Consider the following 26800-nt stretch of genomic DNA (forward strand, 5'->3'; position numbering starts at 1 on the left):
TGATATTCTGGGTTATCTGATCCCAGGTTTTCTGCTTTAAACTGGATTATATGAGTCTGCACTTCCAGATAATCTGGGATAAACAAAACCAGGGTTAAGATCCTGGGATATAGGGCCCACTTTCAGGGCCCTTCCACACAGCCATACAATCCATAATATCACGGCAGATAATCCCACAATATCTGCTTTGAAGTGGGTTATCTGACTCCACACTGCCATATGTTTCAGTTCTAAGCAAAAAAATGTGGGATTTTATTCAACTGGCAAAGGCACCTCTGAACAAATCTGGCCAAGCAAAATAGGACTGAATGTACTTGAAGACACACAACAAATACATAGATATAAGGCCCTTCTTCACTGCCATGTAAAATCCAGATTATCTGCTTTGAACTGGATTATATGACAGTGTAGAAGGGGCCCTTTGATAGCCTGGATTATTTCACAGTGTAGAAGGGGCCTAACTCTGCTATGCCTTTGAATGCTAACAAGTTCAAATTAAGCACAGATAATAATAATAATAATAATAATAATAATAATATCTTTATTTTTGTATCCCACCCCATCTACCTGAGGGGACTTGGGGCGGCTCACATGGGGACCATAGAATCATAGAATCATAGAATAGTAGAGTTGGAACAGACCACATGGGCCATCTAGTCCAACCCCCTGCTAAGAAGCAGGAAATCGCATTCAAAGCACCCCCGACAGATGGCCATCCAGCCTCTGCTTAAAAGCCTCCAAGGAAGGAGCCTCCACCACGGCCCCGGGGAGAGAGTTCCACTGTCGAACAGCTCTCACAGTGAGGAAGTTCTTCCTGATGTTCAAGTGGAATCTCCTTTCCTGTAGTTTGAAGCCATTGTTCCGTGTCCTAGTCTGCAGGGCAGCAGAAAACAAGCTTGCTCCCTCTTCCCTATGACTTCCCTTCATGTATTTGTACATGGCTATCATGTCTCCTCTCAGCCTTCTCTTCTGCAGGCTAAACATGCCCAGCTCTTTAAGCCGCTCCTCATAGGGCTTGTTCTCCAGACCCTTAATCATTTTAGTCGCCCTCCTCTGGACGCTTTCCAGTTTGTCAACATCTCCCTTCAACTGTGGTGCCCAAAATTGGACACAGTATTCCAGGTGTGGTCTGACCAAGGCAGAATAGAGGGGGAGCATAACTTCCCTGGATCTAGACGCTATTCCCCTATTGATGCAGGCCAGAATCCCATTGGCTTTTTTAGCAGCCGCATCACATTGTTGGCTCATGTTTAACTTGTTGTCCACAAGGACTCCAAGGTCTTTTTCGCACACACTGCTGTCAAGCCAGGCGTCCCCCATTCTGTATCTTTGATTTCCATTTTTTCTGCCGAAGTGAAGTATCTTGCATTTGTCCCTGTTGAACTTCATTTTGTTAGTTTTGGCCCATCTCTCTAGTCTGTCAAGATCGTTTTGAATTCTGCTCCTGTCTTCTGGAGTGTTAGCTATCCCTCCCAGTTTTGTGTCGTCTGCAAACTTGATGATCGTGCCTTCTAACCCTTCGTCTAAGTCGTTAATAAAGATGTTGAACAGAACCGGGCCCAGGACGGAGCCCTGCGGCACTCCACTTGTCACTTCTTTCCATGATGAAGACGACGCATTGGTGAGCACCCTTTGGGTTCGTTCGCTTAGCCAATTACAGATCCACCTAACCGTAGTTTTGTCTAGCCCACATTTTACTAGTTTGTTTGCCAGAAGGTCGTGGGGGACTTTGTCGAAGGCCTTACTGAAATCCAGGTACGCTACATCCACAGCATTCCCTGTATCGACCCAACTCGTAACTCTATCGAAAAAAGAGGTCAGATTAGTCTGGCATGACTTGTTGGCAAGCCCAACAACATACAATAAAATAGTTTAATATTATTCCAGTACATAAAATGGAGCACTGTACAGATTTTATTTGTGCAGTTTTAATTTAAAATATAAAATGGAAAATAAAACTCTTTTTTTTATTTAAGGAAGTTGAATATTCACCTAAAACTAATTACAGTAGAGTCTCACTTATCCAACATAAACGGTCCGGCAGAATGTTGGATAAGCGAATATGTTGGATAATAAGGAGGCATTAAGGAAAAGCCTATTAAACATCAAATTAGGTTATGATTTTACAAATGAAGCACCAAAACATCATGTTAGACAACAAATTTGGCAGAAAAAGTAGTTCAATACGCAGTAATGCTATGTAGTAATTACTGTATTTACGAATTTAGCACCAAAATATCACGATATATTGAAAACATTGACTACAAAAATGCGTTGGATAATCCAGAATGTTGGATAAGCGAGTCTTGGATAAGTGAGACTCTACTGTACTAATTTATTCCACACAAATAAACAACATTTGCTATGTGTCAGTAACCAAGGAGAAGTGCAGGAATCTGCTGCGCCAAGTGGCCGGTTAGCTCAGTTGGTTAGAGCGTGGTGCTAATAACGCCAAGGTCGCGGGTTCGATCCCCGTACGGGCCAAAGGGAAATTATTTTGTTTTTAAAAATAGCAATACTGTACATTTAAATAAAAAACCTTAGAAAGGCAAAATATGTATTTAAAAAGCCATTCCAATGCATATAAGAAGGAAAATGGACTACGAAAGCAGCACACTGATTTAACATTATGGCCGCATCTACACTGAATGAACGCAGTTTGGCACCACCCTTAATTGCCATGGCTGGCATTTTGAAGACACAACACTTTTTGGTGAAGGACCTTGCAAATCTATAACTTCCATCATACCAGAGCATTGAGCCATGGTAGTTAAAGGTGGGTCAGAATGCATTCATTCTACAGTGTAGATTCATTCTCCTACTGAATTTTAACCATTATAATCTCCCTTTGGTTTCTATACTGTAGAATAGGACAGAAAGTGGTAGGAAGCTCGACTGCGTTTTTTTAATCGAAATATGTCTCCTGTCGGCTTCCGCTGCCACCCTCCTGCTTTTTGATGACGTCAGATGAGGCCGACTGAAACGTTTCTATTGGTTACGTTCTCGCTTCTCGCGTGAGCAGCAGAAGGATGAGATTTCAACCTTAGTTAATTACCAAGATGGCGGCTCCTGAGCGAACGAGTGTCGTTTCTCAGGAAAAGTCGGCTTCCTCGAGGGTTCTTTTGGACCCACAGACCTCTGCTTCTCCGGCATCCCTGCCGCCCGCTTCCAGCATCTTTTACAGCGCGTTCCAGGAGCTGCAGAAAACGGCTCAGCTACAAGAGAAATCGGGGAAGGCGGCTGAGGCCTTTACTAGGCTCCTTCCGCCAAAGGTAATATAGACTTTCTGGCTTATTTGAGGCCTGTTATTATTATGACGACGATTATTATAGACTCAAAGCTGTCACCTGAGTCCTCGGTGTCCCGAAATGGTCACAGTGCTCATCTACACTAACTATTTAATGCAGTTCCAAACCAGTATTAAAGAAAGGTTTTCCTGTGCAAATGGTTACATAGGAAATCCTGGAACCATTTGGAAGCCCGGGGTGGTGATGACACAAACCACAGAGCACTGAGGCGCATTCAGGTTTTTCTTTTCATGGGAGTTTGTTGTTGAAGCTAGCTTCGAACTGTATTAAAGGGTCAGTGTAGATGAGGCTGTTAGGAATTGTGGGAGTTGGAATCCAAAACACCCGGAGGACCAAAGTTTTCCCATGTCTGGGCTTTGGTCTCTCAAGTCAATACAGAGATATATTCAGAAACATTTTTTCTTTGTAGAAATAGGAAGTTACATGGTGCTAGGCACAAAGCTTAGTGGGTTCCTAGCAAACTTCTTTTTAAAGGATTTTTACTCTTTCATTTAGTGTTTGCAGGTTGTTCTCCAATTGCCTAATGATCCTTATCTTACACGACTCTAATTGACTTTTTGCGTACACGTGGTTCTCTGTATGCATTATTAATGTGTGTTTCCTGACAGGTGTTTGTCCATGGCTTTTGTAATATTTTCCCTTTAAACAAAGGGCTTGTGTTCCTTCAGAGGAAGTTGCAGACTAGAGGTTTTGGCTTATAACCGCTTTCTCCCTACAATTTATCTAACTGTACAGTTTTTTTTTTAACTGTATGCTTATCTTATGTAATCTTATGTCGATTACTCTCATATTTGGGTTACTGTGAGTCTTTCAACCTACATGGCCACGTTCCAGGAGCTTTTTCGCCTGATGTTTCATCCACATCTCTGGCAGGCATCCTCTGAGGTTCACCTCACAACCTCTGTAGATGCCTGCCACAGATGTGGGTGAAACATCAGGCGAGAAAATTTCTGGAACATAGCCATACAGCCCGAAAGACTCACAGCAACCCAGTGATTCCGGTCATGAAAGCCTTCAACAATACTCTCATATTTATTTGTAGAAATACTAATGCTGTACTGATCTCTTGGTGCCAACTTATCAAATCATTTCACACCATTACAAAACAATGCAATTTAAAATCTACAACATATAAAAATTAAAATAGAATTAAACTTACAGGTTAGTTAAAATAACAGTGGAGCCCCCAGTGGCGTAATGAGTTAAACCCTTGTGCCAGCAGGACTGCTGACCGACAGGTTGACGGTTTGAATCTGGGGAGAGCAGGTGAGGTCCCTCTGTCAGCTCCAGCTCCCCATGGGGGACATGAGAGAAGCCTCCCACAAGGATGGTAAAGCATCAAAACATCTGGGCAACATCCTTGCAGACGGCCAATTCTCTCACACCAAAAGCAACTTGCAGTTTCTCAAGTCGCTCCTCTGATATGAAAAAAAGTTAAAATCACTTGGCTACACTTGATTAAGGTACATTTCAAACTGAGTATGTGATTTTCTTTGCCTCAACTGCAAACCACTTCTGAGGTGGTAGGCCACGAAGACTATTCCTTATACTTGTAAGGCATTATTGGATACCTAGGCTTTAAGCCAGTGATTCTCAACCTGTGGTCCCCAGATCTTTTTGGCCCTAACTCCCAGAAATCCTAACAGCTGGTAAACTTGCTGAGATTTCTGGGAGTTGTGGGCCAAAAATATCTGGGGACCTCAGGTTGAGAACCACCACTTTAAGCAATGGACATGCTTGAATGAATCACACTTATGCAGAGTCATTTGTGAGGCTTGAGCTTTTGCAGGAATCATTTTATATATAAGAAGTGGACAATTAAGTCTGTAGAGGTGTGTGTGTAAATTTGTGTCTAAATATTTTTAAAGCTTTGTTAAAATCAGTTGGAAACTTTTTGTGTCCAAATACAGCCTGAGAAGAAAAAAGAGGAGGACAAATCAACCCCAGGTCCTGCAGTGGCTCATCCCAAAAGTTTAACAACAGTTCAGCCAGTTGAAAAAAATTCCAAGATTTTAGGACTTGGTGTAAATCCTCAAATTATTCAGATACACCCTACTATGGGAATTGAGTCTCAGCAAATTTTCTTACATAATTCTTCCAAACCTACAGTTCAGTTACTTTTGCATAGCCCTTTACACCTCCTTGGACAAATTTCTGTAGGTAAGATAACAACACATGGACAGAAAAACAAACCAGCTGAAAAAGCTCCCACAGATTCTTCAAATAGTGGTCTGATTTCAGCAAACTCACTTATAAAACATAAGAAGAAGCAAAAAGAGCAGAAGATTAAAAAGGCCTTGAAGGTGAAGACCCGTTCTGGGAGAGTTTCATGTCCTCCTAAATATAAAGCTAAGGATTATAAATTCATTAAAACAGAAGATTTGGCTGACTGTCATCAGTCTGATTCTGATGACTATTCTGAGCTGAGTTTAGAAGATGATGAAGGTGGCAAGGGGACAGAAACATGTACATTATTTGATTCCTTGAAAAATGACCTCAGGCCAAAATTGTTTAAATGTCAAAGTTGTGAAAAATCCTACATAGGACAAGGAGGATTGGCACGGCACTATAAACTTAATCCAAACCATGGACAACAAGAGCCATTTCAATCTTTCCTTATAAATAGACCGCAAAAGAAGACGTTGCTAGAAAACATTGGAAAAAGAAGCAGTGAAGCACCATCAGTTACTGCTACCTTGGTAAACAAAAGCGGAATAGACACAGAATTGGAAAAAGATTTTCTCAAAGAGAACGAGAGACAGGTAATATATATTTTCTCTAATGAACTGTCAGGGTCCTGGGTATAATCTTTAAAAGCTACTTGTGTAGTGCTCATTTCTGGTCTTCCATTAAATATCCCTACCTCCACTTTCCTCTAACCTCAGTCAGAGAAAGAGATGTGAAAGTCAAGGAAATAATCAGGAAAAATATTCATCACCCCTAATTTTTTTCAGGTAAAATTTATTTTGGGAGGCGAGGGACATTTAAGTTTTCCCAAATCTTCTAATCCAGGAGTTCACAAACTTTTTCAGCAACGGAGCCCTTTTTGGAGCAAAAGTTTCTTGTGGCGCTCCAAGAAATGTTTATATATTATATGTAATGTATATATATCAGGAATGGGCCAGGCCAGTGTCGGATGGCAAATGTTCATGTGAACTAATTCACACAGTGCAAAAAAGGAAAGAGAACAGTACAATATTTAAAGTGAAGAACAGTTTTAACCAATATAAACTTAACAGTATTTCAATGGAAGACCTCCGGGGCCATCCAGTCCAACCACCTTCTGCCATACCAGAAAAAACAATCAAAACATCCCAACAGATGGCCACCAGCTGTAGTAGTAGTAGTAGTAATAATGATGATAATAATAATAATAATAATAGCAGAAACAATCCAGTCCAACCTCCTTCTGCCATGCAAGAAAAACACAATCAAAGCATCCCCTGAGCAATGGGAAGGAAATAGGATTTAGGAAGCAAAGAACATGTGAGGGGGTTTGGGCCACAAGAAAAAGTTTGGGCAGTGAAGGAGGCTAGGAGAAAAGGTCTGAGTGGAGAGAAAAAGTCTGGGCAGCGAGGGGGGTGAGTGAAAAAGGTTTGGACAGTGAGAAAAAGTGGACAGAAAGGGAGATGAGGGGAAAGGGTCTGGGCAGTGAGAAAAAGTCTGGGCAGCGAAGGACCCTGCCCCCAGGTTCATGTATGATTTGGATCATTTAGAAGTAAGTACATGGACGTAGAAGCAATATTTGCTTCTCTAAATACATTATTTTGTCTTTAGCTGAGTCAGCATTTTCCTAATGAAGATTTCATGGAGCAGGCTGTTCCACATTTTACAAAACTTGTTACTGTATTTGAATTTCTACTGATGAAGGTAAGTTTCTTAAGAGAACTTCAGTTCTCATGAAGATTTTGCTTGCATTTTCTCATTTAATCTAATATTATAGCAATGAGTTAAAAACTGAGTGATCCTAATTAACAAAGTCCACGAGGAATTGCAGGGGAGAAGCAAAAAAGATTTGTATCGTATTTCTCACTTTGCTCTAAACTTCGTTCCTGTAAATAAAACAATTCTTATCAGACAGCAAGTGCAATCCAGCCAATGCGAGTGGCTTGTCTCAAAGCTTACAATAGTTGGTGTCTTTCTTGAAGCCAGGATTTATGCTTTTTAAGTAAGCTTGTGGACTTTGAAATTCAGTCTTGATTATCTATATTAACCTTAAAACTCAGTTGCCTATTTACTGTTCATTTAAAATATTGGTTTAAGTCAGCCAGCCAGTGGAACTTGCATCTCTACTTTGAATTCCAAACATAACAAAGTAGCTAGTTTTGTCAAAAGAATTGTGAGGGTAAAAAAAAGTAAGATTTCTTGGATGGGACTCAAAAGGTTCTTCCTATAGTTAACATATCATGTGTATAATCTCCTAGTGCCTATTTTTCATGATTACCGTTTGAATGGGACTTATTACTTGTGATTTGTGCTGTTTAAATAGCTTTGTTTTTTACCAGGTAGAGCAAAAGTACCAGAAAAAAGCACTCTTTCCAGATGTATACCGGGAATTTGAAGAGCTTCATGCTATGGTAAAGAGGATGTGCCAAGACTATTTTGGTAACCCTGAATTAAGAAAGCCAGTGGAAGTAAACAATGAGAAGGTACTTGTGTTTTTGTTGTTAGCCATTCTCTATTACCTAACTATATGTGGGTGAAATCAGACAGCATAATTTCTTTAAAAAGAAAGTAAAGATTAACTTTAAATGTTGGACCTAGAATATCCCTGATCAAAACTATCCTTATCTTGTTTTTTTTAATATTATACCTTATTGCTATTCTTAGAAAGTAAACACCACATCTATGCCTACCATAGATGTGGGCAAAAGGTCAGGAAAGAAGGCCCCTGAAACATGGCCATATAGCCCAGAAAACTCACAACAACCCAGTGATTCTGGCCATGAAATCCTTCAACAACAGTTAAACACAACAATTTGGTTTTTAAATTAGGTCAATAATTTAAAAACAGATGCAGCAAGTTTTCAAGTCTTATTGTATATAGAGCATTCTAGGAAGGTTAACTTCCTGATGAGGTAAGAAGATACCATTGACATTCATGAACTGCTCAATTTAATGATTAAATATAGATAAGGCTTCAGGAGTACTTTACAGAGCTTAACATTCTTTTCTAGTCTAGGACAGATGTACAAGGTCTTTCCTATATAACAGCTAGATATGGAGGCAGGCAGTCTACTCAATCAATCTTAATATTAATGCTTGATTTCTTATGGGGAAATTTCTCTTGGCACTTGCAGTACTGTTGAATTCCTGTTGTTTTTTCTTATGGCTTTCATAGGTGGCTGAATCACTAGGAATTACAGACTGTTTTCTTCTGTTGAAAAAGACTCAAGTAGACTGTTCTCCTGAATATATTGAGACTACTAGTGATTGTGTGTTTACCAAAACTGTGGAACAGAAATGTGCAACTGAGGTAGTGAACTTGTGAATTCTGCCATCTTAATAAGAATGTCCCAGTCCGACAGTACACTAGAATCATAATCATAGACTAAACATTTTGATGCCTATTGAAAGTATGGGTTTGTCTTACCTTAACAAGTGCCATCATATGTGCCATCATATGTGCCATGGCTGGATTGAAATTCTTCTTTCAAAAATCTGACTGTCCACTGTAGCTGTATCAAATGTTTTACTTAGTGACATAATGATGTGAATTATGTTACTTCTGCATAAAACTAGAGATATTAAAAACATTCTTGTCATTAACTCAGGATATTCTTTGTTGCTTGATTCTATGTGTAATACATGTAATAATGTTGAATTTAACTTGAGTTATACATCTTGGATTCATATGTGGCAAAAAGTACTACTGAAATTGTGAAGTAGGGCTACTTCTACATTACTGAAATTTTAAATTTTTAAAAATCACTCCAAAGTTAATTAAACAGTGTTTACTCCTTACTTCTGTTGACAGCCTTCAGATGAAATGTTACCATTAGCAAAAAAATGCAGAGTGGATTATCTACCGGAGAACATAAATATTGATTATTCAAACCATAGTAGAAAAGAAGGCGGTGGCTCCATGGGTAATAATCTTTCAATTAGCAATATTCAGTAACAAAAATGGTTACCAACCAATGCATCTAAAATGTGTTTGTTTACTTATATCATTATTTTATTCTAGAAGGGAACTGTGCAGCAAATGTTCAGTCTGGGAATGCATTATGGGAAGAGGAACATGAATTACTTGAAGAAATTGTAAATGATCAAGATGGCTTGGATTTATATGATCAAAGCACAGAAGTGAGGCTTGAGAGTATGAAACCCTCAGAGAAATCAGAAATGGATTGTTCAGGCCGCTTATCTTCATGGGGTGAAACACTGCCAACTAACAGTGCAGTAAGTTCAGATGAAAAGCTCATGCAAACAAGCTCAAGTTGGAGCAAAGGAAATGAAGTGACTCTGAGTTCCGGAAATATTTAGCATCTGATAAATGATTGGAATCCTACTTGGTCAGAGCATGAAGGAAACGATCAAATTGAAAATCAGAAAAGGCTTCAGGTGAAAGGAACCAAGACAATCTACTGACAGATTTTGAGCATCCTAAATGGTCCGATTTTGTAAACAGTCTTAACACTATGGAAGCAGATCAGTTGAATCTCAGACAGAGTTTTCTATTTCAGCTGTTTGAAACAAGCTAATGCTGCTATGACTCAGATTCAAGCAATTGCTTTGGAAAATGTGAAAATGTTTAATATCATGCTTGCAAGGCCATGATAAAGCAAGGATCTTGGTGGGAATTAAAATATAAGAACATTTGTAAATGCATTATGCAACCTTCTTAAAATGTATATATTTTTCTTATTAAATATCAATATTTGCAGTTCTATTTCCTCAGTCTTTAACCTGCCTGAAAAATGAACGTGTATGGCATGGGAAGGTAATATCCAATAGCATACATACTTTACAGAAGATATTGACAAAATAAATGATGATCTATGATTTAGAACTGCTTCAGTAGGTGTTCTTTTTAAAAACACACCTCAGTCCCAGTTAAGATTGGACTATGTGCTTGATAAGTACTTGTGTTTCCACTTACTTGAAAGTAACATGTCGATTTGGAAGAAAGAAAACATCTCTAAAACAATGAAATATATTTGGCTCATCATCCTGAACCAAGGAATAGGAAAGTATTTCCAAGCATAGATTCAATGAATTCAGGGGTGGGACATTCCATGACAATTTTTGCATTTAACGCATAGATGCCTCATGCAGAAAGATATTTTGATAGTAGGTGAATCAACTCAAACCTTCAGAGTGAAAAAAGCAAAGTTTGAAAAGATGCTAAAACAGCACCAAAGAAAACAGATGTTAAAAGACAGAAACATTGCTTTAGAACTATTTTTATTCTTTTTGCGACCCCACCAAGGTTACAGAAAATAAACATAATCCACTTTTAAAGTTGGAAGTACAAAAGCAAAAATACAATTTCAAACTCAACATTAACATAGTAGTCATCATGGCAATTTTCAAGTAGAAAGGGTTAGGCAGGTCTGTGTCCGGTTTCCAATAACATACTTTCTAGTAGTACTGTGCTGGTATTCTCGATGTACGGCTGGTATAACCATGATGATAAGTAAACCATCATGAGATTTTGGTCAGCAGTATGAGCAATCTCTTGAACAATAGTTTCTTTCAGTTTCAGTTCATTTGAATACATGTCCAACAGCTTGACTGAAACTTCATCTGAAATGGGAAAAATCAAGGAGTTATTTCTTCAACTGTGTCCTCTTGTGTTCTGTTTTTAGAAACCTGTTTCTGTACATATTCAATATTATCTAGATTGTGTGCCTTTGGTTTCCAAGCTAAATCAACCCTTCAGAATGAGATCACTACGTGAGCTCCTAAAGTTCTGTGTCTATCCAAATCTATAACCAGAATCCTGGTGCAAGTTTTGTGATGTCCATGCTGGTTTATTTGTACAAAATCTGGAAATTATTGTGTAATTCCAGAATATCATGAATTATGAACTTTTAGTAAGCCCCTGTATTCTAGTGAACCACTCTCTTTTAGAGCTAAGATATAATTTATTCATTTTAAAATAAAACTTCCTCAATCAAAAAGACAAAAACTTACAGAAGTAAGGAGTGGGCCACGTATGGAAGAATGGTTTTGCATGATCTCCGTGATGGTATGTTTCTAAGTTGCAGATCCCTTTGGTTGTTGAACATAGTCTTTCCATTTTATGATGTATTTTTACCTAAAAATTTAATATTTAACATTTTAATTTAAACTTGTGGTCAGTAAATGATCATAATTTTCATCTGCGTCAGCTATCTGATCTACATAATCAGTAAGTAGGGCTTCAGAGGTGGAAATGTGAAGACTAACCACAAATCAGGATGAGCAGTCAGTAATAAATGGTTACCATTAATGGCTACGGAAGGACATTTTTATAACAGGCATTAATAACAGCTTCCTTCTGAGACTTGTGAATGATAAGTATAGTACAGATTCATTTTAAAACTGGCCATTATTTCTCATGCCCTCCTGCTCTCCAGTTAATGGATTTGGGGCACATAAAGTAGTTATTGAAGCTCTCCATAGACTTGCCATATGGGTATCACCTCTCTTGATCCACAACAGAGAACAATGGAAATGTTTTGAAACAAGATAGTACCATATTTTTGAAGATCTCGAGTAGTTCTGTACAGCAGGCCTCTAATTCTACATTGTAGTCAGATGACAGTTTTCCAGGTTCGGAGGAAATATCGTCATGCTCTATTTCCAATTTGTTTTCTTTTGATCTAGAGAAAAATAATCAGTATGTAAGAATTACTGTAGCAGCTCCCTGCCCTATACTCTAGGATCTCTTTATACCATGTCTCTATCAAAGGGACATATCTGATAAGGGTGAAAAAGAAAGCAGATTTAGAAGCTCATTAAATTTGTTTACAATCCCATTATAGAAAGATTACCTTTGCATAGGGATCACAAGTTTTTTTCTCAATATACTCACTCTGTAGCAATTTTGATGTTCACAATTTTTGTAGCAGTCGTAAATCCATTGTTATTTAGCGTCTCCCACTTCATTATTAGATTGTGCCAATCTGCTGCATTATCTTTAATTTTTCTTGCACTGACAGATAATGAAGGTGTCTTGGGAGTTGAACTTTTAGCTAGTCAAAAACACAAAATCAAAAAGTCAAGATCGTTTTTATTTTTAAAAAAAGCTTCATCTTATGCTGATCACAGTTCCAAATTTTTCTGCACAACCAATCACTAAGCTACAATTATAACATGAAACATTTTGTAATGTATAACTTTGGCTTGTGTGATGGAATTTCAGGGCTGATTCATACATGCAGATAATATCCCTGTAATGTTACAATTCAATAAACATACAAAACCTGCCACTAATAATATGGTGCCATACTGTCAATTTGTTTTCCCATGTGAGCACACTACCAGCATGATTTACTGAGAGCAGAGAAAAGAAAAAGCTGTCAACCTTCAATTCCCAAAAGAGGACAAAGAACGTTCATATGGTGTTCACGCTCAATGCACACCAAAGAAAATCAATAGTACAATAACAATTATGCAGGACAAATCTCAAAATCCCTTGCTGCAGAGATTTATCAACTTCGACTTGATATTTATATACCTTTATTCTAACTATGTTACAAAATAATGGCATTTGTCTTTTTTAAATAAGAGCTAATAAGTGGCTTGGTACAGAAATATTTGATACAAGTTTTGATTGTAAAAAGGTCTTTGAAGATATTGCTGCTGGATCTTCTGTCCTGTTGATCTACAGCACTCGTAACCTTTTTCCACCCAGGTATATAGATACAGTAGAGTCTCGCTTATCCATCGTAAACGGGCCGGCTGAACGTTGGATAAGCGAATATGTTGGATAATAAGGAGAAATTAAGGAAAAGCCTATTAAACATCAAATTAGGTTATGATTTTACAAATTAAGCACCAAAACATCATGTTATACAACAAATTTGACAGAAAAAGTAGTTCAATACGCAGTAATGTTATGTTGTAATTACTGTATTTATGAATTTAGCACCAAAATATCACGATATATTGAAAACATTGACTACAAAAATGTGCTGGATAATCCAGAACGTTGGATAAGCGAGACTCTACTGTATATGAAATAAGTATAAAAAGTCAAACATTTACTGATAACAAATGGGCATTTGCAGGGTTTGCTAAGCGGCTGAGGGGGAAAAGGAAGGGGCCTGAGGCTGTTAGGAATGGTGGGAGTTGAAGTCCAAAACAACTGCAGGGCCCAAGCTGGCCTAGGCCTGGCTTACACTAACCCTGTAATGCAGCGCATTGTGAGTCTACACAGTGACCATGTTGTGCAGTGAGTCTCACAGTGCAGCTGCGGCCTGGCGTAGCGCGCTTACCGGCCATCCCCGTCGCCGGAGGAGGAGGAGGAGGAGGAAGCGAGGCCCAACCTCTCGCCTCAAGCTCCGCCCCGGCCTCCGCCTCCTTCTCCCGGGGGCCTCCGAGGCCTGGCTGGGTCTCCCTTCCAGGCAAGGCCGCCATGAGGGGCCCCGCCGAACCTGACTGAGGTGAGTGAGGGACTGAGGGAAGAGCTTGCGGCCTAGTCGTTGGTGGGACGGGCAGGAGGAATCCGGGGGTTCCCTGTGGTCGCCATGGAAATACGTTGCTGGGGATGATGGGTAATGGCAGCTCCCACTTGGGCAAGCTCAAGCTACTCAGCTACTCTTCCTGCCCTTGCAGTTGAAGTGTGTTGTTGTTGTTCCTATTATTATTGTCAGTACTTTAAAAGGATGGGAACCTTTTAAACGAGGATGAGGGGGAAGCACTGAAATGGCTATCCAGTTTCAGCAAATTATTATGATTATTATAATTGCGATTAGAATTCTACAATTATAGATATGCTGGATTTCGTATCACAAAATCACAAGCCGAACACTTCCCAAGTGTCTAGGACTTCACACAATGTGTGTGTGTGTTTTTTATGTTATCAATTAGAATCAGAATTGGAAGAGGCCACAAGGTCCATCCACGTCAACTCCTTGCTATACAGGGACACGTTAATAATAATAATAATAATAATTGTTATCACAAGTTGGAAGAGACCACAAGGTACATCCAGTCCATCAGTTAGAATCTTAGAATTGGAAGAAAGAGGTCCATGCACTCCCAACTCCCTGCCATGCAGGAACATGCTATTATTATTACTATTACTATTATTATTTTATTGTATGACACAGCAAACAAGATAGATTTCGTATCACAACATCACAAGTCGAACACTTCCCAAGTGTCTAGGACTGTGTGATGTATTTTCGGATGATGCGTGCAGATCCCAGTAGGGTGGCCTTTTGCAGTTGGCAGATCGTGATTTTGTCAATATCTGTTGTTTCCAAACGTCGGCTGAGATCTTTTGGCACAGCACCCAATGTGCCCATCACCACCGGGACCACCTGCACTGGTTATTGATGTTATTATTATTGGATTGCTGTGAGTTTTCCGGGCTGTATGGCCATGTTCCAGAAGCATTCTCTCCTGACGTTTCACCCACACCTATGGCCGGCATCCTTATAGGTTGTGAGGTCTATTGGAGACTAGGCAAGTGGGGTTTATATCTCTGTGGAATGTCCAGGGTAGGAGAATTCTTGTCTGCTTGAGGCAAGTGTAAATGTTGCAATTGGCCAGAATGATTCATATTGAAACACTCAAAGTGTCCATTCTTGTGGATTTCAATGGCATCTCTGTGTAGTCTAGCATGGTAGTTGTTTGAGTGGTCCAGCATTTCTGTTTTCTGAAAGCAGTATTTAAAAAAAACCTCTAAAATCAGGACAGTAAATAAAGAACAACACTCAGAAAACGGGATTTCCAGGTATGAAACAATCAGAGCTGCCTAACATCTCCCAACAAAGGATTAACCCAGGCAGGAAGCAGCCAGGATTTGAAGCTGAAAAGGCCATTCAGTGCAAATCAAGGTGGGGTGGCTAATTGCAACATTCACACTTGCCTCAGGCAGACAAGAGTTCTCTCTCCCACTCTGGACATTCCACAATTATATAAATCCCATTTGCCTAGTTTCCTCAGAGACCTCACAACCTCTGTGGAAGCCTGCCATAGATGTGGGTGAAACGTCAGGAAAGAATGTTTCTGGAAGATGGCCATACAGCCCGGAAAACTCACAGCAACCCAGTGATTCCGGCCATGAAAGCCTTCGACAACACATTATTATTATTTTAAAATCATAGAGTTGTTTTTGTTATTAATTAGAATCTTAGAATTGGAAGAGCCAAAAGATCTATCCAATCCAACTCCTTGCTGTGCAGGAACACACAATCTGTTGTTGTTGTTGTTGTTGTTGCTGCTGCTGCTGTTGCTGGAGTTATTTAAAATCCTAGAGTTAGAAGAGACCACAAGAGCCATCCACTACAACTTTCTGCCATATAGAAACACACAAATACTGGTAATAATAATTACAGTTATGATTATTATTGTTGTGGTCTCCTCCAACTTTGTGATGACAAGAGCCATCCACTTCCAACTCCCTGCCATTCAGGAACATATAGTCTGCAGCAGCAGCAGCAGCAGCAGTAGTAGTAGTAGTTGCAGTTGCAGTTATTATTTAGAATCCTAGAGATGGAAGAGACAACAGCATCCATTCAGTCTAGCCTCTTGCCATGCAGGAACATGCAATCTGTTGTTGTTGTTGTTGTTGTTGTTGTTGTTGTTGTTGTTGTTGTTGTTGTTGTTGTTTTTCTCTAGTTAGATAGAGTGAGAGGTATGTTATCTTGGTTTGAGCACTGGACAAAACTCTGGAGGCCATGGTGCAAATTCCCCACTTGACATGGAAGCCCACCCTTGACAAGTCATACTCTGTCAAGGTGCATTTACACTGTAGAATGAATGCAGTTTGACACCACTTTAACTGCCATAACATCTCAGTGTTACGGAATCCTGGGAGTTGTTTTTGGCAAGGAAGACCTTGTAAAATGACAACTCCTGGAATTCCATAGCATTGAAGCAGGGCAGTTAAAGTGGCATTAATTACACAGTGTAGATGCAGTCTCAGAAGAAGGCAAGCCAATCCTCCCTCAGAACAAATCTTGTTCAGAAACTCCTGTGATGGGGTCACTATAAATTGGAAGCTACTTGATGGCATACAGCTACAAAATTAAATATAATAAAAAAACATTGTTTATAAGCCCATCTTACACATTTTGTATTGATATAAACATAAGGCTATAAGTGTGCTAATCTACTTTTTGACACTTCTAATGTGCATGTCCTCCAGTTAGAGCTGTTGTTATAATCTAATTGCAGTCATTCTTTGAATCGGGTGGCCTCATCTTCACATATCAGAAGCACTCACAGTTGCTTTTATTGTTGCTGGTGTTTTGTAGTCGCTGATTTTGTCAAAATTTCGGGTAGCTTAGCTACAATATTGTGCAGTTTGGTATGACAGGGTTCCATAGGAGTGACACCATGAATTACCACTCTGGGTGACACCAACCATAGTGGCATTACTATGGGAAAGGGAGCTTTCATGTCATTTCTCCCTTTTCTCCTCATCTTCAACTTCCCAAAAAGAAGTGCTAGAAATCAAATCATTTCAGTACCCACAACCACTCTTCAGGGTTTCTAGAGGTTTCTTTTTGGAAAGTAATAAAACCTTGTACATACTCAAGGGTTCCAACTCTTCGGGCTGGTCCATGAGGTCATGAAGTATCAAAGGTGACTGAACATACAACAACAACATATTCAAGAGAACTCTGATGAATTGCTTCAGCCAACTTTGAGAACACATTTTGGGGTAGAGTTCTAACAAGCCTCAGTTCAAGCTGTGGTTTCTTTCTTTACCTCTCTCATTATTGCTTGTAAATTCTTTCTAGACCACTCAGAAAATAAAGGTTCAGTATTACTTATTCCTTGTGCTTGGATTTCTGGTTTATTTTTAGATTTTGTGATATATCTTAGAGATGGGACTGAACATAAACATGAAATTCATGTGTTTCATATATACCCTATACACAAATTTTATATATAATATTTTAATAATTTTGTGCATGAAATAAGATGTGTGTACATTGAACCATTAGAAATCAAAAGGATAACTATCTCAGCCTCCCATGTGGCCAATTTTGGATTTTGGAGCATTTTGAATTTCTGGATAAGGGATACTCAACCAGTACAAGTTGGTTGTGAATTCATGCTTAATGTCAGAATCACAGGTTTGCATATGTAGAAAGTGTGAATGTGAGATATTTATGGTTTGTTCTCTCACCTCTGAGAAACTTAAGAGTACTCTATATATGTTTTGCTTCAGTAGAAATAAAAAGCATTGCTGATGGAGACTATAGGAATCCAATTTGGAATTGAAAGTTATTGTTTTCTTTATTGTTTGGTATAGTTTATTCAATGTATATGTTAAACACCATAATGGAGGTTCTGTCTTAAAACACTAGTAATATCTCAAAATTTTAGGAATATGAAGGAATAATTTTAATAGCTTTATTCTTCATGGATTAAAACTCTATGTATTTAAAACAATGGGCAGAAATCTACTCAGGAAATTCCCTTTCCTTTTAAATCACTTTATCCCTAATTTTAGCCCTTGATTTTCCTCCCTCTGTGCATTTGTCATATCCATTTGTTGTTTCATATTTCTGAGTTCATATGGTGTATAATGTGTGAAAATCCCAATCTTGGGGAAAATGTGAGGTATAAATAAAGGTATTGAAACTCCTTAGATTCTACACAATCAGGTAGATGGAGAGGGCTTAAGACATCAAGAAGATTTATTAGTTGTATTTTCTGTATTTTTATGGATGAGGCCCTAACATTGGAGCTTTTTTTCTTAAGTGGTAAAGAGGAAGAATTCTTTAAAATACTCCACTCTTACCTGCATCCTTTGCTAAATTAATTTTGCAATATCCACTGTTATCACCTGTTGGATTCTTGAACCAAAAATAGCTTTTGTGGACCTTCTCATTTCTGTATATGTGTAGATTGGAAAGTGACCAGTTCCTGATTTTTCCATCTTATGCATTTTTGATCATTTGGATCATTCTGCCTTTATTAAAGGTAGAAAATTGGCGTCTCCTTTTAACTATAGACGTCAATTGTCTTATAGCTTTCTGTAGTTTAGTGTTTTATTCTGCATGATTCTATTCAGTTCTTCTCTGGAGAAACTCTTGATGTGGTATTAATTTTTTATGCATGTTTTTGAGTCAGGTGGATCTGAGAGTAGAGCCTTTACTTTGTTCTTTAAAGAGCATAACCATGCAAAGGTGGCTATAATTAATGTTGACTTTCAGAGAGTGCTTCTTCATTTAAGTCTTTCCTCCCCTCCCCTGTTGCTTTTAGGGAAGTAAATATTTGTAATTTCCTAATGTATTTCTCTGCTAGGCAGATATATCCTGCTTTAAAGTTGGAAATTGGATGAACCTCTGGCCTCCTTATAACCATAAAATGCTTTGATAGAAGACTAGTTGAGTGAGTGCTTCTGCTCTAGCATATGAATAATATGCATTCTGGAGAAGAAAGCACATACATTTAGCTTATAAGTATCATTATGACTCTCTATATATTTGTTTTGAAGAAGAGGGGAATGAAAACTTCCTAACCGTTTAATAATTCACTGTTCTCATTTGAACAATTATTCCAGCTTTATACATAATGATCATACTTAATATTCATTTAAAACTTTCAAATTTTAAATGTACGTACATTGCATACATTATTTTGTAATCCTTACATTGAAATTACTTAATTGTGATATCTTGTCGGTTGTTGTGAAGGAGCTCCATTAATTAATTGCAGTAGATGCCATAGTGGTTGACCTAATCTGTTATTTTTTTTACAGCTTAAGCCAAAGCTGCTTAAATGGGGGCGAGTGGGTAAAAACTCTTTAAAAGTGTTCTAATCATGAATTTTAGTGGTTGCAATCTTAGTTACGCAAGTTGTCTGTCACATGAGAACAGGGCATTGGATTAGGCAGGACATTCGTTGTGATGCTTCCCCGATTGTGATCCTCCATGTTTACCAGGTAAATTTTAGTCCATCTGTTACATTTGTGCTTTATAAAGCAGAAGGAAACCTTTCGAATGTAGAAATGTTGAACTTCCTGACTGTCCCTTGGTGATTGGAGCAGAAGGAATACATTCCTAGATCTCAGGCATAAGATTCACTAAACGTTTCTGTCAGCTTGGGGACAATATTCGGAGAATAACTTTCATTTTCATTCTCTCTCACCAGTGTGTTTTGAAAATGCAGTTACTGGCTCAGCTAGATTCAATCTGTTATACTTGCTTTGACTTGTAGGCATTTATTTTGCATAATGATCTGTCAGGTGTTGGCCTCACATCAGAAACACATGTTTAGGACATAGATGTTCAACCTGTTTAATAGTCAGATCCGTGACAGAACATGGTGCTGTGCAGATTGACAATGCTGGCAATGACATCAAAGATCCAAACATGTTTGCTCTTGTCTAGTGATAATATTTTGTGTTTATGTAGCACATCTTGATCTTTTGATAGATTTTATATAGTATCTTAAGTAATCCTTTCAGAAAATTCTGAATGTGTCTACACACAGTGTAGGAGTAATGAAGATGGCATCACTTTTAATTGCTGTGGTCCAATGCTATGGAATCCTGAGATTTGTAGTTTAGTGCGGCACCAGTGCTCTTTAGCAGAGAAGGTTAAAAGACTTGTAAAACTACAACTCTCATATTTCCCTAGCATTGAGTCATGCAATTAAAGTGTTGCCAAACTGCATTAATTCTTTGGTGTAGGTGCATCTAAATTGATAACATTAGCCAATATGATTGTCTCCATTGTGCCATAGGAAGAGTGAGACAAAAAGAATGATGACTTTCCACAGACTATCTTGATTTGGAGTCAATATCTGGATTTGCAGCTTCTTAGTTCAAACTGGGAAAATGGAAGGAAAAAGGAAGAGGGGCTGACCAAGGGCAAGATGGTATCCTTGAAGTGACTGGCTTGACCTTGAAGTAGATGAGGGTGGCCATGGCGGACAGGGAGCTCTGGTGGACAGGGAGCTCTGGCGTGGACTAGTTAATGAGGTCACAAAGAGTCAGAAGTGACTGAACGAATTAACAACAGCAAGTTCATACTCTTGAAACAGTACATTAGTTTCACTCCTGCAAATACTGTTGATGTAGAAGCAGGAGAGACTCTTACTGCTGTTTGCTTTCTCCAGAAGGTTAAATGAGAACCTGCTCTTTCTCCCCAAATGTCTCCTTATACATTTCTATGGCAATAGAATTTAGTGGTTTCAGACAAGTTTTTAAATTCCGCAGGTGTGGTCATCTTTATTTGAAAAGACTCATGTTTTGCACATTAATTTGTGCTGTTTTATAGTTCGATAACTAGATTCAGATACTATGCTTAATTATGATTTAATGTTACAATGAACTTCGGGTAGGTATTTGCTTATACCTATGAGAATGTAAAAAGATCAAAGGTATTAACATTTAGCATAATGTATGATTGTGTTCAAAGTTTCTCTGATCATTACTATGGTTTATTGAAATATCACCTTTGTAAATTATAGTTTAAGGTGGGATTCTTGTGTACCTCTAGATGTTGTTGGACTTCACTTTCAGTAGCTCTTGCCAATATAGCCAGTGATGAGGAATGCTGGGAACTGTACCCCAACAACATCTAGAGAAGGTATAGGCAAACTTTGGCCCTCCAGGTGTTTCGGAGTTCAACTACCACAATTCCTAACAGCTAGAATAGTAGAATCATAGAGTTGGAAGAGACCTCATGGGCCATCCAGTCCAACCCCCTACCGAGAAGCAGGAAATTGCATTCAAAGCACCCCCGACAGATGACCATCTAGCTTCTGCTTAAAAGCCTCCCAAAGAAGGAGCCTCCACCACACTCCGGGGCAGAGAGTTCCAGTGCTAAACAGCTCTCGCAGTGAGGAAGTTCTTCCTAATGTTCAGGTGGGATCTCCTTTCTTTCCTGTAATTTGAAACCATTGATCCGTGTCCTAGTCTCCAGGGCAGCAGAAAATAAGTCCCTATGACTTCCCCTCACATATTTATACATGACTATCATGTCTCCTCTCAGCCTTCTCTTCTGTAAGCTAAACTATCCAGCTCTTTCAGCCACTCCTTGTAAGGCTTCTTCTCCAGACCTTTGATCATTTTAGTTGCCCTCCTCTGGACACATTCCAGTTTGTCAACATCTCCTTTCAATTGCGGTGTCCAGAATTAGACACAGTATTCCAGGTGTGGTCTGACGAAGGCGGAATAGAGTAGTAGCATGACTTCCCTGGATCTAGACACTATACTCCTATTGATGCAGGCCAAAATCCCATTGGCATTTTTAGCTGCCACATCACATTGTTCGCTCATGTTTAACTTGTTGTCCACGAGGACTCCAAGATCCTTTTCACACATATTGTTGTTGAGCCAGGCATCCCCCATTCTGTATCTTTGCATTTTATTTTTTTCTTCTTAAGTGGAGTATCTTGCATTTGTCCCTGTTGAACTTCGTTTTGTTAATTTCGGCCCATTTCTCTAATCTGTTAAGATCATTTTGAATGCTGCTCCTGTCTTCTGGAGTATTAGCTATCCCTCCCAATCTGGTGTTGTCTGCAAACTTGATGATCATGCCTTCTAACCCTTCATCTAAGTCATTAATAAGGATGTTGAACAGAACCGGGCCCAGGATGGAACCCTGCAGCACTCCACTTGTCACTTCTTTCCAGGATGAATGACACATTGATGAGCACTCCTTGGGTTTGTTCACTCAGCCAATTACAGATCCACCTAACCGTAGTTTTGCCTAGCCCACATTTGACTAGTTTGTTTGCCAGATGGTCATGGGGGACCTTGTCAAAGGCCTTGTTGAAATCCAGATACGCTACATCCACGGCGTTCCCTGCATCTACCCAACTTAAAACTCTTTCGAAAAAAGAGATCAGATTAGTTTGTCATGACTTGTTTTTGGTAAATCCGTGTTGACTATTAGCAATGACTGTATTTGTTTCTAAGTGTTTGCAGACCACTTCCTTAATGATCTTTTCCAGAATCTTGCCTGGCATTGATGTGAGGCTGACCGGACGGTAATTGTTTGGGTCGTTCTTTTTTCCCTTCTTGAAGATAGGGACCACATTTGCCCTCCTCCAATCTTCCGGGACTTCTCCTGTTCTCCAAGAACTCTCGAAGATAATTGTCAGTGGTTCTGAAATAACCTCAGCTAGTTCCTTCAATACTCTTGGATGTAGCTGATCTGGCCCTGGGGACTTGAATTCGTTTAGAGCAGACATAATAATTTGGACATCTGTCTACCACTCCATCGGTCTAGAAACATTTGCACTTTGTCCTTGACCCCAAAGCACTTTAGAACTATATTTTGCACTTTAGTCAAGTGGCCCCCTCCATGCTATCCCCTCCACCAACCTGGTTGATCCATTATTCTATTTTATTTTAATTTGATTTTAATTGTTAATTGAGTTTTGATGGCCTATTGCATTGTTTGCTTAAGGTAACTGTTTGTATAATTGTTGATTTTACTGTATTTTATCGTAAAACTGTTTTACCTGTTTGTATTTTGGGGCTTTTGTCCCGTGTTAGCTGCGCTGGGAGATGGTGGCGGGATAGAAAAATAAAGTTATTTACTTACTTACTTACTTCCTGTTAGGAATTGTGGGAATTGAAGTCCAAAACACCTGGAGTGCCGAAGTTTACCCATGCCTGATCTAGAGGGCTACATGATTCATGCATTGGACAATAGTTAAGATTCACCAGGTGCAGATTGAGACAAAATGTTATTTTGTTTAGTTCAAAATGGAAGCAAAATCTTTTGATCTTCTGGCAGCTGTGCTGTAGGAGGGAAAGAGAGGTGGTTATAACAAGATATGTTCATATAATATTAAACAAGATAGGTTCATATAATACCGAAATAATGGAATAGGAGGGCAAGATGTTTTTTCAACAAATAAAATTTGCCCTTGCTGTTAAGTTCCTTCAAATCTCATAAAGTGTCCTATAGAATGTAAAGAAACTTTATAATATTTTTCTTTCCAGGTTATGTAAAGCAAAATGATGTATGAAAATTATGCTCAGCTAAACAAGATGTACATTAGGTATGTGATACCATATTTTAAAAAAACCCTTTCAGAGGAAAATGAGGGAGAGAGAACATTAACTTTTTTGTCCTTTCAGTGAAATGTAATTCACATAACAGGAAAAGTCTTTCCCCCCATAAAGTTTGATATTTATATTTTCCCCCCAGCCTGGAGGTAGCACATGCAGATGTTTACAATGGCCTCGGAAACTCCATCTTCCTCTTTCAAAGAGTTCTGCCCTTTGTACTACCTTCTCAATGCAATTCCTACAAAAATTCAAAAGGGATTTCGTTCCATTGTGGTGTATCTCACTGCGCTTGACACAAATGGAAACTACATTGCTGTGGGCAGCAGTATTGGAATGCTGTATTTGTACTGCAGGCACTTTAACCAGATGAAAAAATACAATTTTGAGGTAAGGACAAACATTTTCTAATTACAGCATGGCTCCATTTTTCAAAATATTTCATTTTCTTTTGAGCTTTCTGTGTTGTGTTGGATAATCTGCCTTGGTTACATTAATGGGGTATACTTTGTCAAAAGAGATGGGAGAGTGTGGCCCTGTTGATTTTTTAAATCTCTTAATCCCATTTGTAATCATAATATCCTGATAGACAGGCTTTACAAATTTTGTAAGAGGAACACTCCTCAATGGTACTTTTGCCAGTGTTTGGGAGAAAAACACTCAGAAGAAGCAACCATATGATGCTCAAATATTAGCATACTAATTCTGCTATGTTTTTGCTTTTGTTTTATTAGGGGAAAAATGAGACAATTACTGTTGTGAAGCTTTTGAGCTGCTTTGATGATCTGGTTGCTGTTGGGACAGCGTCAGGCAAAATTGCTATTTTTCAGCTTGTCTCTTCATTGCCTGGGAGAAATAAACAAGTAAGAGCCAAACATAATTAAACTTCTAAGATGTCCAAGACAGTTTCATTAAATTGTCTAGTTCTTTATTTATGGCAGTCAGGAAAAACTGTACTTAATGAAACACCTTGCAAGCACTCATTGGTGGGTTTTTCTTTCTTGAAAGTTGTAATTAGACAGGACAACTTGTTTGGTAACATGTTTCTGTTAAATATCTGATGCGTGTGACAATGAAGTAGTCTGATTGATAGGAAGATGTGCTAATATTTAAGCTGGCCCAATGAATCAAGTCACTGTATGTCTTCCCTTTTCTCCTCTTTCTCCTTTGTATGTTCACGTGGTGCATTCGCTTGCAGCTTCGGAGGTTTAATGTTTCTGGTTTCCACAAAAGTAGCATCACAGCCTTGGCATGGAGTCCTAATGGAATGAAATTATTCTCTGGAGATGACAAAGGAAAAATAGTCTATTCTGCTTTGGATTTAGATAAGGTAAATTGTTGGTTGTTTGAAATGCAAACTCTTGATACTAGAGACCTAGGCTTCTTGCCCTGTCCCATGTTAAAAATAAGGCCAAAGGACTTTGTTTTCCATGGTGGCCTTCTAAATGCTTCTGAAAAGCTTACAAATAAGGCATAAGAAGCATAACCTTCTCCTGTTACTTTTCTCCTCTGCAGTTAGCATTCAGAGTCATGACACCTGTAATATCTAGCCATCATGACTACGATAGTAGCCATTAATAAAAAGATGGAGTATCATACTACGTTACAGGCCATCTTCCCATATTGAGAAAGCGGCTTCCATAGTTTAAATATCAGTTATGTGGAATCTCACCATTATGTTCAGTTTAAGGACCCAAGGTTCTAATACTGTTCGACAGGCAAAAATCCCTGAACTATTGGAAGAAAGTTCTTGAACAGAAGTTCTGGAACAGACATGAGAGAGCCAGCTTGTTCTAAGTACGTAAGGGAGCAGTCATGTACAAGTCTTTCTGTGTTGATACAGAATTCATTGGGAGGGATGGTTTCTTTTTATCTCTCCCAATTTGTTGAATGTGAAACAGTTGCACTCAGTCCAACACTACAGAAATACAGCTGTGCAGTTGTGTGTATTTTACGTAAAATTAATTATCCATTCAGTTGTAATTTCAGTGTTTTGATTCCTTGACACTGTTGTCAGTTAGCACAAAATTTGCAAAGTGCCATTAATGTAAACCTCCTGTCAAAGACAGAACGCCACCAAATAGAGTAAAACTCAGTTTATTGAGGTTACAAAACTGAAAATGCCTGTAGGAAACAAAGGATTAGGCAAACACTTGACTTCAGTGTGAAAAGTAACAAAAAACAGCTCCGTTTGAACTAAAACGGTTCAAAAAGGATAAACCGGATTAAACAGGAGTTTAATCCGGATTAAATCAAAAGTGCTTACTTCAGCCTGCAAATTTAGCAAACAAGAGGATTAACAGAAGGTCAGAATGAACACAATAAATTGGCAGCAGATTCCTCTCTGCTACTCAAAATCTACCGATGAGTAAATCAGGCTGTTTACTCCTCCGTGCAACGAGCGAAATCCGGGTCCAGGCACATCAATCAGGGTAACGGCAGTCAGCAGGGTCTCAATCCGGTCCAAGGTCGAAAGCCAAGTGCAGACGTCTAGAATTCCACAAGTCCCACCGATAGCCACAGAAGGGATAATCCGGGGTCGAAGTCAGTCAGTCCAGCGTCAATCCAGAGTAGGTAATTAATGTCCGTCAAAAAGACGACGGAGGTCCAAGCTATTAAGATTAAACACAAGTTGCACAGAAAAACCCCACACAGTACCTCCCGCCGTCTATGCCCAGTGTCCTTAGTAACTTACGTATCCAGCAACGAATCACACCCGTCTTCAGGAAGTTCCCCAACAAGAGCCCAAGCGTTCGTCCAGATTACCTTGCCCAACGCAATTAGACATTGATCCTAAACCCCATTTTATCCCAGTTCAAGCTCATCATCGCTGTCAGCTGCCATCCTAATCCCAGGTGCCTCATCATCGTCATCCTCATCAGAGCTAAAACACCTTTGACTACGCCCCACAGCATCCCCAGCTGTGGATCCCGCTCCATCCCTCCAGCCCATCCATGGGTCTGATCCTGCAACCCGCCAATCGCCTCCCATGCTTTCATTGCCGGTGACACCCAAATCCTCCCTCACACGAGTCCACTCCATGTCATCCTCCTCCGAGCTGACCATTTCTTCCTCCATTCCCTCGGTAAAACCCTCAAAAGAGTCCTCATCTGTTGGTTCTGCAAATAAGTCCCGGAGCCGTTTCCTTTCACGCTCCTCAAAAGAGTCTGACTCACGAGGAGTCTTACGACCCCGTCTCCTAGTATCGGAGCCAGAAGGCTCAACCATAACACCTCCACATGCAGAGATTTATACTACACACTCTTGATCTAGAACCTAGATACCCTCACATGCACACAGCATGCATATATTTACTCATGTATTGTGGTGGCGGCTTGCAAAG

At 39.2% G+C, this 26800-nt stretch overlaps 3 protein-coding genes and 1 non-coding gene across 6 annotated transcripts in view; 3 read left to right on the forward strand and 1 right to left on the reverse strand.

The window, feature by feature from the left end:
• Nucleotides 1-2410: 2410 nt before the first annotated feature.
• Nucleotides 2411-2484, forward strand: trnai-aau (transfer RNA isoleucine (anticodon AAU)). The gene has a single exon. It is a non-coding gene; the product is annotated as a tRNA-Ile (tRNA).
• A 528-nt stretch (nucleotides 2485-3012) lies between these two features.
• On the forward strand, nucleotides 3013-10320 carry znf839 (zinc finger protein 839). Its single transcript, XM_062968493.1, has 7 exons — nucleotides 3013-3272; nucleotides 5219-6070; nucleotides 7086-7178; nucleotides 7814-7957; nucleotides 8650-8784; nucleotides 9286-9397; nucleotides 9496-10320. The coding sequence occupies exons 1-7, from the start codon at nucleotides 3060-3062 to the stop codon at nucleotides 9792-9794; spliced, it is 1848 nt and encodes a 615-aa protein (XP_062824563.1). The 5' UTR covers nucleotides 3013-3059; the 3' UTR covers nucleotides 9795-10320.
• A 378-nt stretch (nucleotides 10321-10698) lies between these two features.
• On the reverse strand, nucleotides 10699-13877 carry cinp (cyclin dependent kinase 2 interacting protein). 2 transcript variants are annotated; one of them, XM_062968495.1, is made up of 5 exons: nucleotides 13736-13877; nucleotides 12331-12490; nucleotides 11992-12118; nucleotides 11448-11571; nucleotides 10699-11057 (listed from the first exon to the last, which is right to left on the reverse strand). In XM_062968495.1, the coding sequence occupies exons 1-5, from the start codon at nucleotides 13875-13877 to the stop codon at nucleotides 10855-10857; spliced, it is 756 nt and encodes a 251-aa protein (XP_062824565.1). In that variant the 3' UTR covers nucleotides 10699-10854. The 2 variants fall into 2 exon arrangements, with proteins under 2 accessions (XP_062824565.1, XP_062824564.1); XM_062968494.1 differs by having other exon boundaries at nucleotides 13646-13877.
• The window catches only part of tecpr2 (tectonin beta-propeller repeat containing 2), a 58503-nt gene continuing 45466 nt past the window's right edge, over nucleotides 13764-26800 (forward strand). Inside the window, exons 1-4 of one of the 2 annotated variants that reach the window (XM_062968491.1) lie at nucleotides 13764-13903; nucleotides 23600-23847; nucleotides 24192-24320; nucleotides 24656-24787. In XM_062968491.1, coding sequence (XP_062824561.1) covers nucleotides 23614-23847; nucleotides 24192-24320; nucleotides 24656-24787 — 495 coding nt within the window. In that variant the 5' untranslated portion in view covers nucleotides 13764-13903; nucleotides 23600-23613. Of the gene's footprint in view, nucleotides 13904-22833; nucleotides 23451-23599; nucleotides 23848-24191; nucleotides 24321-24655; nucleotides 24788-26800 lie in introns of those variants that run through there. The other variant, XM_062968492.1, reaches the window with a different exon arrangement.

Source organism: Anolis carolinensis, chromosome 1, assembly GCF_035594765.1.
Source record: "Anolis carolinensis isolate JA03-04 chromosome 1, rAnoCar3.1.pri, whole genome shotgun sequence".
Lineage (NCBI taxonomy): Eukaryota > Metazoa > Chordata > Lepidosauria > Squamata > Dactyloidae > Anolis > Anolis carolinensis.